General features: G+C 26.7%; 3 protein-coding genes across 6 annotated transcripts in view; 1 reads left to right on the forward strand and 2 right to left on the reverse strand.

Annotated features, from left to right (window-relative positions):
• LOC126900278 (axotactin) overlaps nucleotides 1-15,009 on the reverse strand; it is a 30,298-nt gene extending 15,289 nt beyond the window's left edge. For 2 of the 3 annotated variants that reach the window (XM_050675881.1, XM_050675883.1), the window contains exons 1-15: nucleotides 14,835-15,009; nucleotides 14,604-14,771; nucleotides 14,348-14,549; nucleotides 14,097-14,281; nucleotides 8,249-8,416; nucleotides 7,743-7,911; nucleotides 4,860-4,975; nucleotides 3,896-4,318; nucleotides 3,363-3,673; nucleotides 3,038-3,293; nucleotides 2,747-2,977; nucleotides 2,483-2,655; nucleotides 2,164-2,398; nucleotides 740-940; nucleotides 480-653 (exon numbers count right to left, since the gene is read on the reverse strand). In XM_050675881.1, the coding sequence (XP_050531838.1) occupies nucleotides 480-653; nucleotides 740-940; nucleotides 2,164-2,398; nucleotides 2,483-2,655; nucleotides 2,747-2,977; nucleotides 3,038-3,293; nucleotides 3,363-3,673; nucleotides 3,896-4,318; nucleotides 4,860-4,975; nucleotides 7,743-7,911; nucleotides 8,249-8,416; nucleotides 14,097-14,281; nucleotides 14,348-14,549; nucleotides 14,604-14,771; nucleotides 14,835-14,907 (3,085 nt within the window). In that variant the 5' untranslated portion in view covers nucleotides 14,908-15,009. The remainder of the gene's footprint in view (nucleotides 1-479; nucleotides 654-739; nucleotides 941-2,163; nucleotides 2,399-2,482; nucleotides 2,656-2,746; nucleotides 2,978-3,037; nucleotides 3,294-3,362; nucleotides 3,674-3,895; nucleotides 4,319-4,859; nucleotides 4,976-7,742; nucleotides 7,912-8,248; nucleotides 8,417-14,096; nucleotides 14,282-14,347; nucleotides 14,550-14,603; nucleotides 14,772-14,834) is intronic. The other variant, XM_050675882.1, reaches the window with a different exon arrangement.
• A 51-nt stretch (nucleotides 15,010-15,060) lies between these two features.
• Nucleotides 15,061-22,657, reverse strand: LOC126900279 (uncharacterized). Of its 2 annotated transcripts, none has more exons than XM_050675885.1 (4): nucleotides 22,563-22,657; nucleotides 16,744-16,859; nucleotides 15,713-15,804; nucleotides 15,061-15,631 (listed from the first exon to the last, which is right to left on the reverse strand). In XM_050675885.1, exons 2-4 carry the CDS (start codon nucleotides 16,842-16,844, stop codon nucleotides 15,318-15,320), a joined length of 507 nt encoding a protein of 168 aa, XP_050531842.1. In that variant the 5' UTR covers nucleotides 16,845-16,859; nucleotides 22,563-22,657; the 3' UTR covers nucleotides 15,061-15,317. The 2 variants fall into 2 exon arrangements, with proteins under 2 accessions (XP_050531842.1, XP_050531841.1); XM_050675884.1 differs by lacking the exon at nucleotides 22,563-22,657 and adding an exon at nucleotides 16,941-17,141.
• On the forward strand, nucleotides 19,451-20,988 carry LOC126900280 (uncharacterized). Its single transcript, XM_050675886.1, has 4 exons — nucleotides 19,451-19,626; nucleotides 20,002-20,134; nucleotides 20,369-20,477; nucleotides 20,854-20,988. Exons 1-4 carry the CDS (start codon nucleotides 19,623-19,625, stop codon nucleotides 20,926-20,928), a joined length of 321 nt encoding a protein of 106 aa, XP_050531843.1. The 5' UTR covers nucleotides 19,451-19,622; the 3' UTR covers nucleotides 20,929-20,988.
• Nucleotides 22,658-26,242: the final 3,585 nt, after the last annotated feature.

A 26,242-nucleotide genomic window follows, 5' to 3' on the forward strand; every position in this document is an offset into this window, starting at 1 on the left:
AAAAAAAAAAAAAAAAAAAAAAAAAACACATCATAGTAAAACCAATACCTTCTCAGCTTCGCATCGAAGCTAAAAATACAATTTTTTAATTTTTCAGTCATGTGCAAATATTTTATTTGTGTTTGAATTTGATTCTCCCTCTAAACTAGGTTTTTATTTTGTTTTCTTAATTTTTTGATAAAAAAAATTTGTATTTTCAAAATATTTTATTGGGAAAAGAGCTAGTTTATATACAACAAAATAATAGGTAATGAAAAAGCGTTTAAAATGTTGTTAAAATTAGAAAAATTTTTTAATTTTTAAATGCAAGGGGTTATGCTCTTCTACCACATTTTTTTTGCAGTAAATAAATTAAGCCACTTCATAGCAGCTATGCTGGATGATCGACTAGGTAAAAACAAAATCTTTCCAGCTTCGCATCTAAGCTAAGAGAAATTGTTATCGAATAAAAAGTTGTTATTGAGAAAATTATATTTTACCACTAGTTAGTGCAACCATAAAAGATGGATGTTGTCTTCGAATTGGTGGTTGATAAAGTAGGATAGCTTTTTCACCAGTTGTTCGAAAACTAAATGCTATGTCCCCTTTTCTCCATCCAGGAACTTCTATATAAGACTGACTTGTTGTAAATGTAACTACATACTTTTGTGTATCTACAAAAATATAAAAATTTCGTAAATATTTTTATTTATTATTTAAATATGCATTTTTAATAAAAGAGGTATTCTATGTATTTTACTCGTTTCTACACATTCTAACGGGCCCAATGTAATTCGTCCTAGTGCATCAGATTGTAAATTTTCTTGTTGTAAGAATACCATTTTCGTTATACCTAAACCTCCATATTTTGAAGTTTGATAGAAACCTTCATCGGAATGCCATTTAGCATCAAGAAAATCGCAGTTACAAGAATGTGTACGATTTAAACAAGTTTTATTAACTGAAAAAAAAAAAATTTTTATTATTGATTAAAATTTGTTGTAGAGGGACAATACCATCATATTCGACCATTCAGATATCTAATAATAATATACTATAATATTAATTTATGTAAAAGACAGAAGCAGATAGCAAATTTTTCAGGGGGGAAAAATTTAATTACCAAAATAAATTACTATGATAAAAAAAAAAAAACCAGTACAGGGGGGTCGCGGCAGTGGTGACGTGGCATAATTGGATCAAGTATAATGATATCTGACAGTAATTAAAATCACTATCAAAAAAAAATCGCTTCGATGCAAATCTTTAGATAGTGTTTAATTTTAAAAAATTGGTGGATTATTCGAAAAGCCACATGATCTGCTAGTTCTTTATTAATATCCTGATTAAGATAAAGTATGTCGAATGAAAAAGAGATTATTAAAAAATATTATTTCTCATAAAAAAATTGTGTTGATCCATACACTTTTCAATAAGTTATAGCATTATAAAGTTAAAAATTAAAAAAATAAAATCGAGAATTTTCATACAAAAATAGCATATGATAGCCATTTTCATCGTGAAGACAAAATAAAGTCCCCCCTGTATTAAGGGATATAATCCGATTTAAAAAACAAGTATGTCGAATTAAAGAGGCATTTAAATATTATTTCTCATAAAAGAATTGTATTCAACCATACATTTTTCAAAGATTTATAGCGTTATAAAGTTAAAAATATGAAAAATAATTTTTTTACAAAAATCGTATTTTTTTTATAACTTTGATGACTGTTTGACCATGAAAACAAAATAAAGTCCAAAATTTTTTTTTTAATATTAAAGTATATTACATAAGCTTTAATTTAAGATATATATAAATATGTCAGTATTTCCGAAACACTTTCAAAAATTAAGTTGAAAAAGTTCTACCTTCTATATGCTTTTTTTGTTTTGAACCCCCCCTGTATTGAGGGAAATAGTCCGATTTAAAAAAAAAGTATGTCAAATGAAAGAAGTATATAAATATTATTTCTTATAAAAAAATTATATCGAAATTACGGATATTTATCAGTAAGAGCATGTTCCCAAGCATAAACCATCTACTAAGTATATTTATTGCGACCGAAATACATATATGTAGGGATCGGTGCCACTGCTGATTCAATAATGGTGATGGTGAGATGTTAACTATTTATAGTCAGTAATCAATTGATACATTTAAAAAAAATACAAATGCAAGATTACCTGAACATGGGCAAGATCCTCGTTTCGCATTGCCAATAAAATTAATAATTTCATCTTGTGCCGCAGATGTAAACCATGTAGCTGAATGAAGATCCAATGGAGCTTTATAGCAGTCATACTTAATGTATTGACTACAATGTAATGAATGTAATATAAGTTCTTTTAACATTTCAGGTGGAAAATCTCTATACGTTATTGTAAAACTAAAATCTGATTCTGCAGCACTTCTTACGTCCTTTAATAAATCAACACGAAAATATATAATGCAACTATATAAAATTCTCCATATCCATGAATTGTTATATAAAATTTCAATTACAATTTGGCTAGGTAAATTATGTTCTACAATAGTTTTTGAATCTCCTTGAGCACCAAATTCACATTTGACATGACCTGGAGGGAATTTGCCGTTGCCATCAATATCAATTAAATAAACATCAGGTTTGGTATATCCTAAAAGGGCAAGTTCTTCACACGTCTTACGAAATTGAGCTAAACCAGATATTTTTTTATATTTTTCATGTAAACTATAATTCGAATATAAAGTAAATTCTTAAAAAAAAAAAAATTTGAATTTCATTACCAAAATGACAATTTTTGCCAATATATCCAGTACCCTTACAATCGCAAATAACCTCATCATCTACTACGGAACATTTACCATCATGCTCACATGCATTTGGTCTTTTACACGGATCAACTAATTGACAATTATCGATAGATATTTGACCTGTTGTTCGGTTTGTTTTTACCATGTACCTTGCTTCTAAAAAATCACCATCAAGCCAAATTTCTCTTATACAACCTACAAGACCTGCCAAATAAAAATATAAAAATAAAATTAATTTTAGTTTACTTAAATGTTATTTTTTACCAAAACTTCCTTTTCCTCCAATTCCACTCCCAATAGTTATTGTTTGGTCAGCCAAAAAATGTTGAATACCATTAAGAAATGTAGTCTTATTATTGCCATTTACATTTAATGTAAGTAAACCTTTGGTATAATTAAGAGATATCTTATGCCAAGATCCTTCGATATTCAAGTCATATTTCACAGTCATTAATTGTGTTACATTTTTACTAGATGATGGTGTAAGTTCAAACCGTATTTCATTATTAACCATTCTTAACTTAGTTCATGAAAATAGACATCTTAATGTTAATATTTTAAAAGTTTAAATTAACCTCAGCTTAGGTACCTCCCAAAATCCGGATGAATTCTGAACCGAGGTAGTGACAGATGAAGATACTAAAACAGCCATGTGTTTATGACTTTTAAAATCAAACATTAAATTTATATGATTTTGAGATGCTACTGGCCATATAATATGAGAAGAAGGAAATGGTAAAGTTATTGGTATCATATCAACTTCCATTTCAGTCAATTCTGGTGATAAAATACCAATGTAGTGTACTTTAGGATTTCCTTTTTTTAACTCGTAAAGAATTGATATGTCATTGAAAAATACGTATTTTAATGATCCAACAAAATTATTGTGTGATTTTAAACCTGAAAATAATAATGTTTTATTATGTTGATTATTATCCCATGCATAAGATATTTTAATGGAAAGGGCTTAATATTTTTGGCCCCTCTCTGCATACGTCTCTAGTTGATATAAGAACCTTATTAGATATGTGTTTATTATAATATTTAAATTAAAACAGCAAATTTTCATCTCATTTTTTTTTTTAGTTAAATCAAATTTACATAATGACATTAAAATTATACCTGGTTTATTAGATAGCGATGGACCACCCCCAAAATAAATTTCTGGATCAATATAAAGATAATTTTTAACTCCTGCTAAAGTATAACTTATTATTTCTTCATTGAAAATTATGTCAACATTGTTATCTTTATGTAAAATTGTTAAATTGTTCCATTGATTCGAATTTGTGTTGTTGCCAAGAGTTGCAACTATTGGTTCACCATCTCCTAATTCAATTTCAACCAAAACTGATCCATTATATATAGACGTGGCAATGTGATGGTGTTTATGAGATTCACCACTGGCATAAAATAACGCAGAATCATCAAATCTAGTTTTAAACATAAAACTTATTCGGCTCATACTTGAATGAACTCGATCTTTCCAATCATATACACGATATGACACGTAAGATGAACCTCGAAGAGTTAAGACCGTAGAAGCTATAACAAAATTCATTAGTCTTAAATTTTTTTAAAAGTTTTTTGACCATTTTATAAGGTCAAGAGTTCGGTTTTATAAGTCTTAAATAAAAATATAAGATTAAAATATTTATAATATATAATTTTAGTTTTAAATAACTTAAATGAAGTATAATTATTTTAACAAAAATTTATCTAAATAAAAATATATTTTAAAATTTAACTTTTAATCTAAATATAGACAAAAATTATTTGTCTCAAATCTAGATGACATGCAATTAATCACTATTTTTTTTTTTTTTTTACTTAATTGACTAATTTTTAAAAAACAATTTTTTTAGATAATTGAAAAAAATACTTAAAAGATTTTTAGATAATAATTTATAAATGAATGTATTAAAGATAAAGAATTCTTTTATTTTTATTTTGAAATATATTATAAAAATTATCAACACTTATTATTTTAAAAAATAGTTTTAATTTATTTTAATTTACTAATTTAAGTTTTAAAATATTCATTCATTTGTTAAGTCTTTAGTAAAAATATTATTCAAAATATTACCATATATATCGCAGTATTCCCCTTCGTACAATGTTCCGAAACAATCACACGATAGTTGATTATAATGATTAATACATAAACTTCCTTTAAAACAAATATTATCTTCAGTTTGACATCTGAAAATAAAACGCAAAAAGTAAAGCACAGTAGAGATTTAGTAAAGCGAAGTTAAGGCAATTTTTAGATTAGTATTCATTGATATCTAACATTGATTAAAATTCCTGTCGTATAACGTTTCAATACGTATTTGAAACTTATTAAAAATAAAATTTAAGGCATCTACAGAAAAATTAATGGTTTTTGACATTAGAGGTTGATTATTCCAAGAGGACAAGTCGCCGGAACGTTTTTCTTTGTTGGTCATATAATAATATTACATTAGGCAAACTTTAATTTTAAATAATTTAGAATGATGTAAATATGCCACTACTTTAGAAAATATTACAAAATTGGTAATTTTTTCGGAAAATTGTATGATTTTTTGATTAAATGACTGATTACTCCTAGAAATCATGATTTTGGATAGTTTTTATCATTTTATCTTACAGTCATTGGCATATTGCGGGTTCCGTAATATACCCCTTGAAATGTTTTATTAGGGAAAAAACTTTTTCAATTTACCTCGATATATATTTTTAACTCATTTATTAAAAAATTAAAATATGTAGAAAGACAAGAACATAAATCATAAATAATATGACATATATTTTTAATCTAGTTAAATTAAAGATTCATCAGCTATAACGTCCCCTAAAGATTCAGGGGCGCCCTTTCGATGCGTCTTGGGGAAATCTAGCTCAAATAGTCCCTTATGAAGACACGTTATTGCTTAAAGTACATTGCATAGTCTTTCATTTGATGTAAGTTTAAAGAAGGTAAGTTTTTAAGAACAAAAATATGTCGACTCAAAGGTACTTGTCTAAAATGTGACATGTTACTGTGTTTCCCTCAGTTGATATCACGTTATCAACTTATATGGAAGTGAATCGGGATCTGAATTGTTGAAAAAAGGTACATTGTTGAGTTTCAGTGAGTAAGGCTTGTGTCAACGCTGAAGCAATACCTGAAGCAATACCTCGCGGTAGTTCCAGGGCAGTCCACATCATGCCGACATGTGGAAGAAGAAAAAAAAAAAAAGGCTTGTGTCAACGCGCTGGTTTATGCCGGCGCCTTAGGTAGTCGTGATTTTATGTTTTATGTTCTATGTATTGAGAGTTATTTAGAGGTATGGGCCGCCTTGAAGCCCTGAAAAAAAAGCTTGGTCTCAATGACGCCTGGTTACATAGATTCTACCCGTATCGTATTCCTTTTTTTCACACAATTTCCGGTACACTTTTAATGACTAACCGTCAATCCCCGACGACTGAGTTAAATGTTACTACTGAAACCTTCCTTCAGATCCATGCATTATACAAATGAAGCAATTTAATAAAAAATATCATGCTCAGAAAAAATTACTCAACTATATATTTAGAGGTAGAATACTCATAGAAGATAAGTTGTTGGAACTTAATTATTTTTAATTAGTATAATACATAAAATCATTTAGATATGATTTATCTTTAAATGGTGTAGATGATCCGTTGATATACATAAAACTTTTGTATGATTAAAAAAATTGTATGATTGTTGGATTTATGTCCAATAACTTCTAAAAATCGAAAATTATGAAGTTTTTTATTTTTTTATCCTGAAGTAAATTGCATTATCATTAATTTGATGTAGGTTTAAATAAATATAGTTAAAAAAAACTGAAAAACACACTTTTAAAGCATATTGAACTAATTCCTCCATTTCTTATTTGGTTTTCCACTACCTCTTCTTCCTTCAGCATTCATTTCAATAACTATTCTTACAGCTTCCGATTCTTCTCTCCTCATAACATGACCATCTAAGTCTATTTTCTCTCATCTTATTCACGATTGACCTATACTCCCTCTTATATGCTCGTTTCTTATTCTATCTTTTCTAGTCAATCCACTCATCCATCTAAACATTCTCAACTCTGCTACAATCATTCTCTGCTCTACTTTCTTATCAACCGCCCAACACTCTAAACCATACATCATAGCTGGCCTCACTACAGTCTTGTAGAATTTACCTTTCAGCCTCATTGGAATTCTTTTATCGCATAAGACGCCAGACGCCTCTCTCCATTTCAACTACCCGCACTTAATTCTATGTATTACATCCTCGTCAATGCCACCACTCTTTTGCAAAACTGACCCTAAATATTAAAACTCTCCACCTCTTTAATCAAGTCTTCGCCTATTGTCACTGACCTACTCATTTCACTTACCTCGTGTTCTCCTTTGTCAAACGCGTACTCTATATACTCTGTCTTACTTCGACTTATTCTTAAACTTTTTTTTTCAATAGCTGATCTCCACACCTCTAGCCTTTGATTAATTTCCTCCCTATTTTCTCCTAATTACACTATATTGTCAGTTGTTTAAATATATAATTGTAAATTATATATATATATATAATTGATGACATGCACTCATGTACGGGTACGAAAACCAAAAATAAAATTATACAGGAAAATATTGTTATCGTGAAGTGGTGAGCGAGATGGGGTGAATGCGTTACGACAGTCTAGTCTCAAGGTCATAGACGATGGGATACGCGAGAATAATAACACGTGGCGCGTGGAGAGTTACACCAAACTTACAACAAACAAACAACAAACATACATGTGAAACTAATATAAGATTATTGAAAAAGGTTTTTTGAAAAAAATGTTATTGAATAAAATCGATACATTAGGAGCGTGGTAATGGCATATACGGATAAAAAAAAAAGACACTAAAACTAATAGCTTCTCAGCTACGTATTGAAACTAAAAATAGTTAATTAACTGTTTTCTAATAAAAATCTTACTTATCGATACATCCTTCTTGGACATTATCATGTTTAGTAGCAATTAATGGTTTTATCGGTAGTAAATCGGACGCAGCTTTACCAGCACTTAATACCATTTCTTTTATACATCCTACAAATGATTCTATTATATATTTTACACCGTGTAGTTTTTCTTCAGGACTAAGACCTTAAAAATATAAAATTACTTTAATGTGTATGCACACGGAGTGCTATTAAAAACTTTCATATTTTAATGTTTCACTATATAGTGTAAATTGCGCGTATGCATAAGTAATGCATGTCTTGCAATTTTTAGATTTCTTAGAAATAGTTTATTTACTACTTAAATTTAGTAAAGGAATAAAAATATAAACATTTAAGTGAAATGTTCTGATGCCCTCTACTATATGATTACCTAACACACACTCGGCCTGAATTTATAATTATACGAATATTTATATAATAATATTTAAATTTGTTTATGTCGACTTTGTATTTGAAAAATATATCGGAATTTACCTTACCGCCAATTAAAACAACCGAAGTCAAATCTGTAGAAATACCATAATTACTACCCATATGTAGTCCTTGTATAATTTTTTCAGAACTTATATTATCGACTTTAGCTATAAGTCGTGCACCGTGTACATCTATTCGGACCGTGACTGTGTGCCATATATCATGATTTAATCCTAAAAAAAATTACATAGTTTGACAGTTAACAGCCATCAAATAATATGCATAGCTACTAATACTAATTATAATTATATACAATGTGATATTAAATTACTTTTCATAAGGAAAATTCAGTGAAAAAAACAAAGGATATACTTTCTATCTCTAAAAAATTTACGATTCCCAAACCGACGATATATATGACCTTTATTAATTGGTTTTAATAAAACTTTAAAATAATAAAATATTATAATATTAAAAGTTATATTAATTTTATTATACCTAATACCGTATTAAGCATAGGTTTTGGCATATAGAATAATACAATTCACTGACATAATGAGGTTTAAATCCGTCATACTATCCTCGGTATTATTCATGTTAGTAGTGGTAGTCAAATAATTTTTCCATAGGAGGAGATGAAGAACCTTTATGATAAAAAACTTTGGGGGAGCTGTACCTCATACTTTTAAACTATTTATGAATATATTAAATATATCGACATGCTACTAAAGATGAATATGTACACATGACTTTGTTCTAATTAATCCTATTTCAAACATTTAATTTATTTTTAAATAGCACCTCGTTGAATTTACCCACACATAGATTAAATTAAAAAGAATAAATACCACCAAGACTTGAAATTTAATCTCCAAAGTTTAATATAATGTTAATTTTTTCATATGAGTTATATTTAATAACCTTTAAATGAAACTATTAAAAATTATTTGAAAAATGTTCTAATTTTTATGAAAATTGTAAAAAAAGTCAACAAAGGTATTTCAATGGGAGGAAGTTTATCTCACTAATCCTCTCTCATTTGACTACCACTGCACGTTAGTTTTTTTTATTTATTAATTATCTATTTAAGGTGAATACACATTATAATATTACATTAAGTTGTTTTTAATACATCAAAATTAATATGACTTGATAAATAAAAAGAATCTTTGATATAAATTAATTTAACCTTTATGTGACTGAAAAAAAAAACAACTTCTTATGACGGTGTAGTTACCCGGGTACCTACAATATAGTTATCTGTGCTTTTCCGGTAAATTATTTCATTGTCGTCAGTCTATCGCTTTTATACCTTATTATATGTAATTCTTCTCGTATCTGGTGTACATAGATCTAATAAAGAACATGTATCAGAAATGTGGAAATTAGACTCGTTACCTCTCATTCGAGCTGCAATGTCTCGAGATCGATTTAAAATGTTGCTAAGGTTTATTCGTTATGATAATGTAAACACTCGTAATATACGTATTACAACAGACAAAGCTGCACCGATTCGTGATATTTGGACATGCTCAATCAAAACTTACATAAAAATTATAAACCTACAGAAAATATAACAGTAGACGAACAATTATTTCCTTACAGAGGACACACAAAATTTACACAGTACATTCCATCTAAACCTGCAAAATATGGAATAAAGGTTTTTTGGGCTTGCGATGCAGCAAATGCTTACCCTTTGCATGGTAAAATTTACACTGGCAAACCACAAGATGGTAAACGTTAAGTAAATATTGGTGAAAGTACAGTTCTAGACTTAGTTGCGATGTATAAAGGTTCTGGACGAAATGTGACTACAGACAACTTTTTTACAAGTATGCAATTGGCTACTACATTAAACTCTTGGAATATGACATTGGTTGGTACTGTCAGAAAAAATAAAAGATTCTTGCCTCCCAAAATGCTTCCATCAAAAGCCAGAGCGTTACATTCTACAAATTTTGTATTTAGAAAAGATATAAATATTTCTTATGTTCCAAAAATAAATAAATCGATTATTCTTTTATCTACAATGCATATGACAGCCGACATAATGCAAGCTGCTACCGCTAAATCAGAAATTATAAAATATTATCAGACAAAAGGAGGAGTAGAAAAAATGGATAAAATGTTAACAGAATACACAGTAAAGCGAAGAACTAATCGTTGGCCACTTGCATTTTTTTTCAACATGATTGGTATTGCTGCTTTATCTGCATATATTATATATATGGAACACAATCAAAGGTTTAACACAACTGATCGACGCCGAAAATTTTTGAAAGAGCTTGCAAATCAATTATGTATGCCTGCAATAGAAATTCGAACCTCCATACCTAAAGTAGTAGGAAATCGATATACTCGTAATTCAATGGAAATGGTTCTCGGACGGCCAATACAACAGATAATTGCTATTCCTAAAAATGAACCACCTCGTGATGCTTCAGGACGTATTCAAATAGTTGGAAGTTGCTTAGTATGTCGAGAATTGGGTTATAAGCAACGGAAAACTCGAAAAGCTTGTTCAACTTGCTCAAAGCCTATTTGCAATGAACACTCAATAAACAAATCATTTTGCGAAACTTGCAATTAACAAAAAACCTAAATATGTCATAATACTTACTAAATATGCAAAAATAACATTTTTGTTCTCTTAATATTTGTATCTATTTTAATGATGTCCAGTAAAAATATTTATCAATGGTAATTTAACTTTTTTTTGTATCAATAAAACCTACATTTAAATACAATATATAGAGGTACCCAGGTACCTACACGTCCTTATAAGGTGTAAAATTAACAACGCTATTTTAAGTACAATAAATTATATACTTTTCAAATACAAAATATAAATTTGTTAACTATACATGCTATTTAGAGATGTCACAGAAGGACTAACCATACATACTAAATATTTAGAAGAAAAATAAATTTAAAAACTGAAAAGGTACCCGGGTACCTTTCCAGTCACATAAGGGTTAATACAACTGAAAGTCTATATGTGATTCACAGCAAAAAATACGCTATCGGTAAACTTATAAGCCTCTATATACAGGAGCGTATTCAGGAAAAATGAAGAACATAAATCCTCCAAAACAAAAATAAGAATGCTAATAATAAAGAAACCAGAACCGAGACAACCGAGACAGAAAACGTAATGCATAATATTATGATTATATCGAAGTACACATTCCATTAATGACGTCTCGTTGTTTAAACGACGGGACGATAGCACCCCCCTATTATACCTAATTAAAAGAAAAAAAATAATTGTACATTCTAAATTCGAAATTTTATTAGAAATGCAAGTTTTAAGTAGTAAAATAGTTATATAGGCCAGTTAACGAAGGAGTGATTTTGGTGAATGGCGGAAAAAATTCCCAACCAAATTTTTTTTTTTAAAAAAGTTGAATTAAAATATGTATAATGACACACTAAAAGTCCTCATTGATTGGAATTGAGCTTTTTTTTAACAGCCTTGCAAAAGTTAAAAATATGAGCTTTATTAATTTTCTCATAAAATATTTAACTTACAAAAAAAAGTTGTTTAGAAGACAATTTTAAACAAAACAGATGTCTTTTATTTCTTTATTTAAACTAATATTTTTCGAGTTACATTACATTTAATATGAGTACTAAAATTTAATTTCCATTTTTTCCATTTTACGGTTACTTTTTATCATTACTTACATTAGACACAATGTTATTTAGTATTTAGGATCAGTTGTACAAAAGAGCGGTGGTGTTGACGAGAATGTAAGACACAGGATTAAGTGCGGGTGGTTGAAATGGAGAGAAGGGTCTGGTGTCTTATGCGATAAAAGAATTCCAATTAGGCTGAACGNAACCGCCCAACACTCTGAACCATACATCATCATAGCTGGCTTCACTACAGTATTATACAGGGTGTTCAGTAAGTCAGGAAACGGGTTTCTATTGTTCTCATTGTTACAAACAATGAGAACAATAGAAACCCGTTTCCTGACTTACTGAACACCCTGTATAATACTTTAGTGAAGCCAGCTATGATGATGTATGGTTCAGAGTGTTGGGCGGTTGATAAGAAAGTAGAGCAGAGAATGAGTGTAGCAGTGATGAGAAGGCTTAGATGGATGAGTGGAGTGACTAGTGGAGATAGGATAAAGAACAAGCACATAGGAGGGAGTATAGGTGTAGCGTCAATCGTGGATAATATGAGAGAAAATAGACATAGATGGTTTGGTCATGTTATGAGAAGAGAAGAATCGGAAGCTGTAAGAACAGTTATAGAAATGAATGTTGAAGAAAGAAGAGGTAGTGGAAGACCAAATAAGAAATGGAGGATGTTATTGAATGCGATATGAGGACAGCTGATATGAGCGTAGATGATGTGGGAAATCGTGTTAAGTGGAAATTTAGGATAAGGATGGCCGACCCAAAGTAGTTGGGATTAAGGCGAAGAAAAAGAAGAAAATTACCAGAAATTCCGGTGGTAATTGATATAATATAATTGTTATTTGGAAATGTACAATTTAGCGTTTGGTTGGGTTTGAACAACATAGCGTCAAATCAATTACCTACTCTATCGGTTGTATCTTAATATACACTACACTTTAATGATACTAAAATAAATAAACTCACACATACACACATATGCATTTATAACATTGTGTATAATGTAAGTATAACACGATAAAAAGTAGCCGTAAAATGAAAAAAATGAAAATGAAATTTTAGTACTCATGTTAAATGTATTGTTACATTAATAGTTTAAATGAAGAAATAAAAGATATCTTTTTTGTTTAAAATTGTCTTCTAAACAACTTTTGTACGAAACTTTTTTTTGTAAGTTAAATATTTTTTGAAAAGTTTAAAAAAGCTCCTATTTTTTAACTTTTGCAAGGCTGTAAAAAAAATGTTCTATTCCAATCAATGACGACTTTTAGTGTGTCATTATACATATCTTAATACAACTTTTTTTAAAAAAAAAATTTGCTNAAAAAAGCTCCTATTTTTTAACTTTTGCAAGGCTGTAAAAAAAATGTTCTATTCCAATCAATGACGACTTTTAGTGTGTCATTTGTATAATGACACACTAATTAAGATATGTATTAAGATATGTATTATCTTAATACAACTTTTTTTAAAAAAAAAATTTGCTGCTGGGAATTTTTTCCGCCATTTTTCTTTTGTTGACTGGCCTAATAATACATTTGTCGTGTGCGAACATTAAAGTTGTTTCCCTCAGTATTTGCGGTACGCTTACACACGAGCAGTGTTTGGACAACCGGCAGCATCTTCCATACGGTAAAATATTAGTATACCACTATATTGGGTAATTTATTTTAGAATTAATTGCGTGAACGCTCGTCGTTATCGGTTGCTATAATAGAATAATTGCTATTATTACTTTTATTTCTATTTTCTGTTACGACCTTTAAAAATATTATTATATGTATTGTAATTTACTTTATTATATTTAATTTGGAAGTTTTTTATACCTATGACTAGTGGTATTATATTTAAAGTCTCATCCCCACTACCGACACTCACGAGCCACCACTGAATTGCATAGTACATGTCAATATTTAATCATATACTATAATTATACTTAAAAGAACAGATGAATTCATTCATTAACGTTGCTGAAATGAAAATGTTTAGAAGCCTCACTAATTTTTCTCTTAGAAAGCTAAGCTCAGAGTATAGAGTATTGGATTTTAACAGATTTTGAGTGCGTTTTTTAAACCAAGATTACAGTCGTCTTAAAAATAAAATTTCATTTCATTTAAGTTTTCATACAGAAAAAATATTATATTAATAAATGGCTTTTCTTATAAACCGAATCAGGGTACTCACAATTTTTTTTACGAAAAATGATTACGACCATTCTATTGTTAATATTTGAAAATAAAATAGTAATTAACGACTTACCTTCTCCAACTATTACTGACGTTGAATGTTTACCATAAACATGAACTACTTTTAGTTGACCCTTTTCTACAATAACATATAATGCATATGGAGGAAGACCAGCAGGTCTATCTTTCACACTATGATACACTAAAAGTCCGTGAGGTAAACGTGTACGAAATTGAAATGAAATCTCACGACACAATCTAATTATGTTTTTTAAATAAAAATACTATTTTGTAATAAAAATTATGTAAAAAAAATAGTCTTGCCTAAGTTGAAAAGTAGGAATCCGATTACCATCTAGTTGAATAAATGCATTATTTTTAGCCATCATAAATACTGTATGATAACCACTTTCTGCGAATGTTAATTCTGCTCCCCTATCGTCAAATGCAATTGGTGCCAAAGTAAATGTATCAAATTCATACTTTTGATTTAAAGATCCCAAATAATGGTTAGTATAATTATGATCTAAGATAAGGGCAATCAAATATTTAGCATATAAGGAAAATTTTAGCTATTTACTTTTACCGCCGACACAAAAGTACAAGCATTCTGCTTCAGAGTCAAACATATTTTCACTTTTACAGGTACCACTTAAGTAAATTTTACATTCATATAAAATTGAATCGAAATACCATTTATGTATCCAGTTTTGACAAGGCCCCTTAACAACAGGGACACCGCATCGTTCTATATGCAAAGATCCATACAATTCAGATAAAAATAATTTTTAGTATATAATAAAGCACAAACCTCTTGAATTATCCAATCCTTTTATATGTATAATAGATAGTATGAGCACCGTATTAAAAAATAATATGTGCATTTTATTTTTTCTAAAATTTAACCATCTCTTAAAATTTGTTATTAAACTACTTACTAAATTGTTAGTCTTTGTAACAAGTTACAACATTATGGTGCAGTTACAAAAAGGAAACTGTAAGTTACACATTGCACAATAGAATAATAGCCCATTCAATTAAATAGCCAATTGGATTTAATTTTCTAGTGAGTCACAAGTATAATAACATTTTATTATTTGTTATAAAATTACAATTGAAATAATACAAAAAAATAAATATATAATCAAATTTAATACATTCAAGCAAAAAATATTCACAAAAAAAACTAAATAATATATAATACTAGGTCTAATTATTATATTACATATAAAATAAAAACTATAACTCATATTCTTTTATTTATTGAATTAAAATACATTATTTTAATATTTACTTAAGAAATTTGAAAAAGGAACTGACAATTATTACAAATCATAAACATAGAATTAACATCTGGTGCTGGAAAAACTGAACACTGAATTCTTGCTTGGCAAAATCGGGAATGTTCAGTAGCTGTAGCTTCTAAATTTTTTTTTAATGTCTCTAAATCAAGGTTTGTATGAATGGAAGTGAGACATACATCACATGAAATTTTTTTGTCAATTGATTTGATATTACCAGTTTGACAAACAGGACACTCAATTAAATCATTTTGTAAATTTTGTAAATACATAGTATACTCAGAATCTTGCGCAACAATCCATTTCACTACATAGAAAAAATAAAACATAAAAATCAAAATAAAGGAAAACTTAACATATTACAAGTATTTATATTTATAGTACAAACTTTCTTCATCTAATAGTTCTTGTTTAATCTCATCAATAATTTGTTCTTCTTCATCTAATGAGTGAAATCCATCATCATCTTCAACTTCCATTCTAGAAAAATTGGATGATTTAAATTTAATTTTTTCTCAACTTAAAAGTATTTTTATATTAGATCATAAATATACAAATTAAAATATTATACACTATATAAGATTTTAGAAAAATGTGAAATAATAATGAGTTAAAGTTAAGTTGGATATTTCAGAAACTCATCAAACACCAAAAGTACAAAAAATAAGTTAGGTATAATTTTTTTATTTTATGAATGTAAATATTGTTAAATGTAAGTATCAGTTAAATGTTGTACTATTATAGTTGTTTAACTTAAGATAAAATAATGTGTTTCTGCATTAAACCGCAATAAATTTTATTCAGCTGTTAAGAATAATTGACGATTTATGGTATATTTATAAGAAGGGCTCCTATTTTATATAAAACTTGAAAAATATTTAAATTTTGATACAATAAGAGGTAGTAAAAAAGTATTTTCATATAAAATACTCTAGGATAATTTCTAAATAGTAACAGTAAAAAATTGATTATTTTGATAGCAGAGTGTATTTAATTATGTAATTAAGATAATATTATACTACACATATATCTGGCATATTTAAAAATGTATAGGGGTCCAGATAAAGTATAAAGTGGGGATATTTTACCTCTCTTTGACTCATTCTCTACTATGATTTTGTGTATGGAGGAGGGTCAGAAAGTCTGTAAGCACAAGAACTTCCTCGTACATACGCTACTGATATAATAATAAATAATAAACATTAAAATACCATAGGTTTTAGTTTGTAAATGATATAATATTGAATAATTAGTAAAATATATGGATATAAAAGATAAAAAGTCATAACTTAATGAAAAATGATTAATGAATAAAAAATTAATAAAATGAGTTTTCATTTTATTTAATTACTTAAAATTGGTTTGATATTCTTTGAGTAAGCTTAAGTTAAGACAAAGTTAATATTATTTTATTCTTACTTAATACATGTCTTATCAATGAATGATGTGACCTCATTTTCTCGCATATCATACGATACATTACGTACTCGTTCTAAAAGTGTTTCACGTTTATTTTTCATTAAGTTTCGATACCTCTAAAAATAAAAACAAAAGCAATTAATGTTCAACCTTTTAAAATATTAATATTAAATCTGTCATTAAATAAAATGACATACTTCTCTTAAAATATCTCTAAAATTAGTTTCTCGATTTTTTACACGTTTATAACTAGCAGCTCGATTTTTTATTTTAGAATCAACATTAGACATGACTATTTATTATAAAAAATTGGTTTTAAAACAGTTAAATTAAGTTTTTTATAACTTGTTAAAAAACTGAAATAAATTTTTTATAATTGCTATGAAATTAATCTCCTAAAAAACTGATAATATGTACACTCACGTCACTGATAAAAATAGAGCGGGAAAATGCAAATTTAACTAGAAAATGATATGGATTTGAAATTTTTTTTATCATATATATAATTAAAATCAATGTTCGAAACGTTCACTAAAAACCTAAAAAGATATAAAAGTCATACATTTAATGGCGTAATTGGGGTTTATGATATGAGGTTTTATAAATAAGACAAGTTTTTACTAGCCTAGAACCAAAAAAAATTAAAAATCAGAAAATTATTGTGCACGTTTTTTTATTTGAATCCGTTAAAAATTAAAAGAAAATAATTATAAATATTTAAAGTTATTGTAAACAATGTACTAATGCTTTGCGTGTTTTCTCCATGTTCTTATATTTTTAGTGTCTCAATGATTAAATCAAAATTAGACTTTGCAAGATAAAAAAACGTTTATTACAGCTCATACAGTCAGTACATTATCATTTAACGGGTATTATATAGCTTGAATTTTTTATTCAATTTCATTATGCCAATTGGTCATAATTTCGAAGTAACCATAATATTATTTTTGAAATTATATAAATGACCCTAAAATTGTTCAAATTTTTTAAAAATGTAAATGACGTATACCAATGCAAACGTGGCTCATAAACGACGTTTTTCCCAAACAGTAATTAGAATCATAAATAACAACCCTTAACCCTTCTTTAATTCTTACAATTCTTACCCTTCTTACAATTTGTAATTGGGATGGGTACTTCATTTTAAGTAGTGGTGTGACTAAATAAAGGGATTCTTTAGTAAAGTACCCACAGATGCAACGAAAAGGTCACTTCTTTGGTCTTTGGGAGTATTAACTCGAAAAAAAATAGTAAAAATGTATGTAATGCTTACATTATTTATAATTTACTTTCTTGCGTTTATGTATATTTTAATTTTTTTAAGCTAGAAATTATGTTAGGTACAAGCTATAAATAAATTGCTTTTTTTGCTCAACAAAAAGATTCAAAAAGGCATTAAATACAAACAGCCCCAGGACGCTTCAACCCTTAATACGCAACTGATTTTAAGTAATTCAAATAATTTTCCCAATATCGTTAATAATAATAAAATAATAGTATAAATTAGAGCAATTGATGGCAAAAAACATAAAGCTATAGTTTAATTATTTTGTTAGATCGATTTCATCATAACTTCTGTGCTTAAATTATATTTTCCATTAGTATAACTAAAACAGCAATTGCATGGGGTTAATCTACCAATTAAGGTTAGTAAGATCAATGCTTCATTTTTAAACATTTAAATCATTCATGTAGTTTTTATAAAATCAAATTAATAGAGCACTCCCCACAAAAAAATTGGATAAAAATTAATTTCATCTCGACCAATTTGTAAAAATACCTATTTTTAGTTTATTATTATTTTTTTTAATTTGAGCGATTGTTATCCAATTTTGGATATAGGCTTTTGGATCCTTAGAACGAATTTGTAACGTGAATGGGATACCCACAGTAAAATTAAATCAATTATTTAATTGATATTAGTTATAACAGGTAAAATTTTTTCTTTAATTCCTAAAATAAAACAAAAATGTAAATCAAATGATTTTACAGATTATTTTTTGAATTATAATGTATTTGTTTTCCAAGAATTATCTGATTGACAGAAGTGCCAGACTGTTGTTGGTTCGCTCATATTATAATACAGTTTACATCTAGTTAAAAATTAATGGGTAATATGTATTTGGTATTTAAAAAGTTGGTTAGTGCTTCGTAAAAATGCCTAGCACTGTAACATTCCACACGAATATTTTAAATAAGATAACCAGTGAACTCAAATATTTGTTCATGAAATATTTAGTAAAATGAACAACCTTAAATTTTCCACGTCATAAATTATAATTTAAAGAACAAATTTAGTTAAATAATTTTCAATTAATTAGTAAACATTTCAACCGAGAAAAAATCGATTTTTAATATGTAAAGGAGGTTCTGTTTAATAAGTAAAAGTTTAAAAAAGATATTATGTTCACTATTTTTCATGACAAAATTAATTAATTTTGTTATGCTATTTTAAATAAATATAGTAACTATTTTTACCATGTATAAATGTAAAATTTGTCTGCATAAGATATCTTATCAGTAAATAGTCTACAGTTTTAAACTATTATCATCCTTCTATCTAATGTCCGTGAATTTAGCACCCGAAATTAACTGATAAGTAACCATTGATAAGAATTATGTAACCATATTGGTTAGTCATGAACATTAGGTTGCAGAACCTAAATGGTAATAAATTTAAAATTCTGTTTAGTGACTATTAATCAGTAACATTGATAATCAACTGTTAATGTTTTTTTAATTATTATTGTAATTTTGAAGATAATTTTAATGGTTTTATTTTAAGAACTTTTAATTTTATTTATTTTTATACTATTTATTTATCACCTCTTAGAATATTTTGCATTTATATATATTTTTATTAAATTTTTTTAAATAGAATGGGTATGTATTAATAATTATTTTAATTAGAGTAAATGTTATAGGGAGAATGATTTTCCCAACCCGATAATTAGTTAGTCAAAAATCTTTTCATAGTTGAAAATTTCCCTTTAAATTAATATCTTGTTTTTATTAAAGTTAGCAATAATGTTTTATACATTCTTTCTCTAAAAAAAAATTACAACAGTTTCTAGTTTTAATATCTATTTTTAAAATATTTGATTTTTAATAAATAACAAAATTCTGATATCTGATATATGTAAAATTTTCCTTTAGCTAGTTAGATACTCTTAAGGAAACTTGATTTGTTTTTGAGATATATTCTCCATTTCAATTAACATTGTCAACTAACATTTCTACTTAAATATTAATTTTTAGATCTAAGTTCAAAAATTATTAATGATTATGTGACATTAAGAACCCTTCTTCCCAAAACAATTGAAAAGTGTCAAAGTATCAATGATGGGGAATTAAATAGTCAAGTAGTATATTTGGAAAAACATTATTCATCGTAAATATAAAATGATTATCTTTTTTGTACTGTTAATTATTTAAAGAGAAGTTCATCAAAAAATTTCCAAAAGTTTTGGAATCAATCACTATATGAAATTATTACTATATTAATTTTATAAATTTTATTAACTCTTATAAATAAAAGATATATTTTAATAGAAAATTATGTTATAATAACTAATAATTTAGTTTCTATTATCTCCTATTTTAATATTACTCTTTATTAATCTAGACATTTTTCAAATATTATAAGTTGCATGCAAACATTACAATCATCCAGTTATGTTGAGAAAGGATCAATAGATCTAATGAAAAATTTAAAAAACAATTTAGAAAAAAATGTAAGTAATAGATATCTAATACTCAAATAATCAGACAATTACAATAGACCAAGCACCAGCAACCTATAGGTCATAGGCTGATTTTAACCCATTGAATATATTTTTGTGATCCTCCAAATATTTCTAAAATAATAAATTTGATTATAGCTTTTATATTTTATAAATTAAAAAAAGTATTGTTTTTTAAAGTTTAAAAATTAAGTTTCTAATTTAATTTTTCCAAAAATCATATTTATTGAATTCTTAGAAATTTTAAAAATCTTAATAGAAAAAATAATTTTCCTTGAGCTTTAACTTCCAAAAATCTACTATTCTTCTTACTAATAAAATTTAAAAAAAAAAATTGTAATCAATGATAATTTTTATTATGTTTTAGAAACAATTGGTTGAATTTCATGAAAAAAACCTTGAAAATTATGATGTTAAACTTAAAAATTTTGAAATTTTATAATTAATTAAAACTTACGTTATACAAATAAATTTTGTTTAAATATAACATTTCATTAGTTAACATGCATATACAAATTTATATTTTACTTGGCAATCATTTGATTTGCAATTCTTAAATTAACAAATAAACTCTTAAGTATAAGCACTTTGTATTTTCCTTTTTTTTTCTTTTAACCCTTAATTATTGCGTACTAAGTATACTACCCCATATTTTTTATTAAAAAAATTTTTAATAAAAATTTATAGATTAGAAATTTATAATTGTTAATAAATTATAAATATCAAGTTCATTCTAAAATTATCTCTAATAGTATATTTTAGAAATAACTTTCAAAAGGTAAGTGGGCAACCTATTATTTTTTTATCTTTTAAATAAAGAAGGGTATAAATAAAATTTTGACAGATCAATAATCAGTATTGTGTTATTACTTTTTGTGTTGTTATAATTTTTAGTTATAGACATGTGAGCTGCTCAGTGTAAAAGAATTCTTATCTATGCATTATAGTAAACATAGAGTATCACTAAACAGTTTCTATCTCACTTTCACATTATCTAAATGTTTATATGGTATTTGAACCTAAGGCTCAGGTGATTATGCAGAAATTTTAACAATGACAAAAAGCAATCACGTCCCCCCAGTATTGATGGCAACAGGAAACCACTGTACTTCACTCTTTCCTTTGTATACAACAGTTTAACTAATGTTGACTAGTGTCAAACCAACCTTCTATTTGATAAATAGAAGGATATATTACAAGTTAATTTTAATCAATTATATTTATAGTATTTCTAATTTTCACACTTACTTAGAAGACTAATATATAAAAAAGCTCTAAAACAAATTTAACTTTTAACACTTAATATTATAAAAGTCACCCCTTAAAAATACCGCTCTAGGTTCCAGCCTATTTAATATACCTCCAAAAACACCACTGTTATATTGAGGTATATAATGTATCAAGTGCAACGGTCGTTTCATGCACTAAGCGAAAATGAAGCTTAACTACAATAGTGTATATTGTATTATAAAGAATATATTATAATTATAAATTTTATTTGTATTTTAAAGAAGGTTCCCATATAAAATAATGTAAAAATGACTCATTTTCTTTGGTCAAGCATAACTATTAAACTTGAATCAATTGACTTCTAATTAATGTCAGAACATTAAAAATGTTATTAATGTCTTTTCCAATTTTATGCAAATTGGTTCAATTTAACGAAAATTATGAACATAAGGGACTTAGCTCCCATAGAGTTACTATAGCATCCCTAAAATTAAAAAAAAATAATAGGGAGAGAGAAATCAAATTGATCTCCCAAAATCGTTTTTATAAATTTACACTTATTATAAAGCATTAATATTAAGAATTTTTACTAAAAAAAAACAAATACTGTTAAATCAATTATTAAGGAAATTTTATTTGATCTCGTCACGAAAATCGAAAATTTTACTTAGTACCATAAATGATATTACAACTTCATGATGCTAAACATTTAAGAGATACATAATGGCGGGTGATTGTTTTTTTATTTAGTAAAGTTCCATTAAGTTAAAGTTTATTCAGTGGCATACCCAAGATTATTCAATGGTGCCTAATACCAAAAAAAATTTTAGTGACATTTTTTCTTACTTTAAATATTGGTTTAGAAGACTAATTGGGCTTAACTCTTATAAACCCCTAGATATTCCATTGAACCTATTTATTTAGATAGAAAATAAACGACATTAAAATATATATATAGATATTAAATTAATATCTTGCACTGATAGTGCGATGTACACTAGGGTGACCCTTAGCTACATAAGAAGTTTTTTTTTTTTTAATATTTGTAAGTGCCACCCCCTAGAATTATTCGAATACATGAAAAAATAAATTGTACAAAATTTGGAGACGATTGGTCAACTCTAAGACGTGCCCCAAGAGGGTTAAAAATAACCCTCCAAGGGTGATTTTTTAGTTTTTTATGTCTATCTCAAAAACTTTAGCTATTGCGAAAATGTTTATTTAGACTTTTTTGTAGGTATACAATTTTTCTATAAAAAGTATTTATACAAAAATTTTCGAAAAGTTCTTATTTAACCCTAAAAAAATTTTTAGTAAGTGCTGGGACCGTTCAATGTTCAAAATAATCGTACGGATTCACCAAAGTTCTTTCATTATAATGAAATAATCGTTATAACGGTTTTAGCCATTCAAATAGTTTTATTCACTTATATTGTTATTAGACATATTATCCCTTGATTAGTACATTAATAAAAAAACTTTAAAATAATAGTTATAAATTATTTTCATTGAGACTATAGCGCAAATTTAACGTACGAACTTTTGGCGGAATAACCAGACGTGTCAGTAACCGTTGACCAACAGCTTTAGTTCGCGCGATTTTTATTTGTTATTTAATTTTTACTGTGACATTTTTTCAAATTATCAACGATCGTTTTACTCTCTTTACAAATTATGTTTTGAGACATTCGCCATTTTCACAGCGACTAGATAACTTGTCAAGACTGCTCTTTATCCCTGTTCACTCTCACATATATATTTAACTGAAAAGTTCAATAAAATGTAAGTACATTTAATTTAAATTTAGGACTAAAATAATAAATAGTTATTTTAATTAATTTTAATAATAGCATATATTATTTTTTTAAAAGATAATCATACATTTTAGTAACTACATTTATTGTAATTGTAATAGATACAAGTGGTAAATTATATATTAAATTTTCACATTTTGTATTATGATTAATTATAATTATAATGCAAAATTATTTATTTTAATAAAGTACTATCGTTAGTTATGTTGTTATGAAGTTATTAACAGATACCTCAAGATTTTCCATGAGCTTAAAATGTTTTTAATCATATATCATTGTCGTTATCATCATATCCTAAGCCTTTATCCCAACTATTTGGGGTCAGCTCTAGCTTATTTTAGATCTTCTTATTTATTGATACATGTGATACAAATTACTTCTGTATTTTAATATTTAAAATGGTGCATTTTATATATTTCTCAAAATTGTATACATTGAAATACCATCTCTTAAAAAATGTTAATTTTTAATGAAAATCCCTCTATTATGCTACTTAATAATTTAAATTTATCAAACATCNCTTAAAAAACTGTTGATTTTTAATGAAAATCCCTCTATTGTACTACTCAATAATTTAAATTTATCAAACATTTTAAGTTAAAAAGAATTGCATCTATTTGAATGAAAATTATATTTCAATAATTCAAATTTTAAATAAATGAAAAGTATAAAGGTTTTCACCGTTTAACAATTAACAGGGTTTTACATTAAACAAGATTTTCATCAGACTCATTTTTGTAATTATTTGTAACCTTTATACCATTAAATCAACAAGATTTTTATACAAATCAACCTATAAAGGGCATATTTTAATCTATGAGGAACAGGCTTACATGTAGCCTAAATAATTTTAAGATATAAATAAAACTATTCATAGTAGTTTCCCAAAACAGAAATCTATATACCTAGGTTGTCTAAAATACCCAATATCCCAAACNTTTCCCAAAACAGAAATCTATATACCTAGGTTGTCTAAAATACCCAATATCCAAAACACAATTATTTTATAACTTAAATAATAACCAAAATAAAATACTTCTTATGAAATATCATGTTAATTTTACTTCACTATATCAAATAGTTACAATAAATAAATGTTGATGGATATCATGCTTTTTTAATTTCCAATATTTAAAAAATATGTCTTTTTTATAAGTATAATAAATATTTTACAAAGCATAGCCATGTACTTGATTAAACATTTGAATACTGTAACACTAAAAGGTTAATTTCTATATAGTTTATTATCTGAACCTTATGTGTTGGCGCTTAATTGTAAATTGATATAACTCAATAAACAATTTTGAACATTGAGTTCATATTAACCGGAAGTGCAATAACTAATAATAATTTATCATTTACACAAAAATATTTGAACTCCCTATATTCTTTCTTCTCCAGAAATCTGAATAAATATCTATTGACATTTATGAAATAACTTTAAAACTTTATACTCTATTGTATTAAAATATTTTTATTTAAAATAATAAAAAATAATAAATATAATATATTTACTATTATATAATAGTAAATTATAAAATTTTTTATACCCAAAGCATAGTTGTTAATTATTTTTATATAATTTATTAATTTTTTATAGGTATATTATTTTAAATAAAATTATTCTTTGGGAGCATGTTTTATTTAACTTGAAAGGTTGTTCTATTGAAGTATTCTTATCTTCCCTTCTTATTTATATCATTTGGGATACAATTACTAGAGCCTATATTAATACTGGTAAGATACCAACTATTTTAATAATGATTGATCTATAATTGTAACATTGTATATTCATAAAAATAATAATAATAATATTATTATTTTTATATATATATATATATATAATTTAATTTATTATAATTGATGAGTTATTGTTTTTTTTTCTTTCCAGAAAAATGTTTTGTTGCTTAAAGTGGGAACCATTAAAAGTTTTAGTGCATATACGAGAACAGCATTTGATTTTTGTATGACAAGAGAAATGGCCGCAAATTTTAGTTTTTGTGACAACACCAAACAAGCTTTTAATAAGCTTCACATTTTTTAGGTAATTCGTGGTATGAACATTAAACTGTAATAAAAATGCAAATTGAATATGTTAATATATTGGTAGCGCGTTAGTAAATCAAACTAAGTCTAGAAGACTAATTTTGAAACTACAAAGAAAAAATAACTTTTTAATTTATACTACATTTTTCATAGAAAAACTTGAATGATTTTGGGGTGTCGTGTGTACAGATCACGCTATGTTGGTTAAAATGCTGTCATTGAAGAAGCCATAAGGTTTCAAACAATATAAAGATTGTTGGTGTAAATCCCAAACAGACTTACTTCTTTTTATTACAGAGAAAAAATACTGGTTATATCATAGTATAATTAGTATTTTTATTCTTTTCTAAATAGCAGTTAAAAAATCATTGTATAAAAAGAAATGAAGATGATGCTACAACCTGTATACAGAAGTGATCCTAGTAGTAAATTTTATGGGGGTGTGAAGTGAATATTGCCGACAAAGTACTTTCATGGATACAAAATTCTACAATTTATTTTAAAAAGGCTGTCTTATGATTTTAATAAACTTTGGGGGATATGACATCCCCACACTCTTCTATGAAATAGTCCCTTCTATACAACATGTTTTGCCTGTGCTCCGTCCATCTGTTGTATAGATATACTACATGTTCAATAAATAAAGAAAAACAAGCCAATTGTTAC

This window comes from Daktulosphaira vitifoliae, unplaced genomic scaffold, assembly GCF_025091365.1.
Source record: "Daktulosphaira vitifoliae isolate Bord-2020 unplaced genomic scaffold, ASM2509136v1 Scaffold_3, whole genome shotgun sequence".
Taxonomy (NCBI): domain Eukaryota; kingdom Metazoa; phylum Arthropoda; class Insecta; order Hemiptera; family Phylloxeridae; genus Daktulosphaira; species Daktulosphaira vitifoliae.

What these genes read in the sequence shown, in the direction of transcription:
- LOC126900279 (XM_050675884.1), bottom strand. Translation starts at nt 17,033, where the DNA reads ATGTCTAATGTTGATTCTAAAATAAAAAATCGAGCTGCTAGTTATAAA. An exon ending in TTAGAGATATTTTAAGAGAA is followed by an intron (nt 16,860 to 16,940) that starts GTATGTCATTTT and finishes TTTTATTTTTAG; the next exon opens with AGGTATCGAAACTTAATGAA. An exon ending in ATTGATAAGACATGTATTAA is followed by an intron (nt 15,805 to 16,743) that starts GTAAGAATAAAA and finishes CAATTTTTCTAG; the next exon opens with AATGGAAGTTGAAGATGATG.
- LOC126900280 (XM_050675886.1), top strand. An exon ending in TTGGAAAAACATTATTCATC is followed by an intron (nt 20,135 to 20,368) that starts GTAAATATAAAA and finishes TTATTAATCTAG; the next exon opens with ACATTTTTCAAATATTATAA. An exon ending in AAAACAATTTAGAAAAAAAT is followed by an intron (nt 20,478 to 20,853) that starts GTAAGTAATAGA and finishes ATTATGTTTTAG; the next exon opens with AAACAATTGGTTGAATTTCA.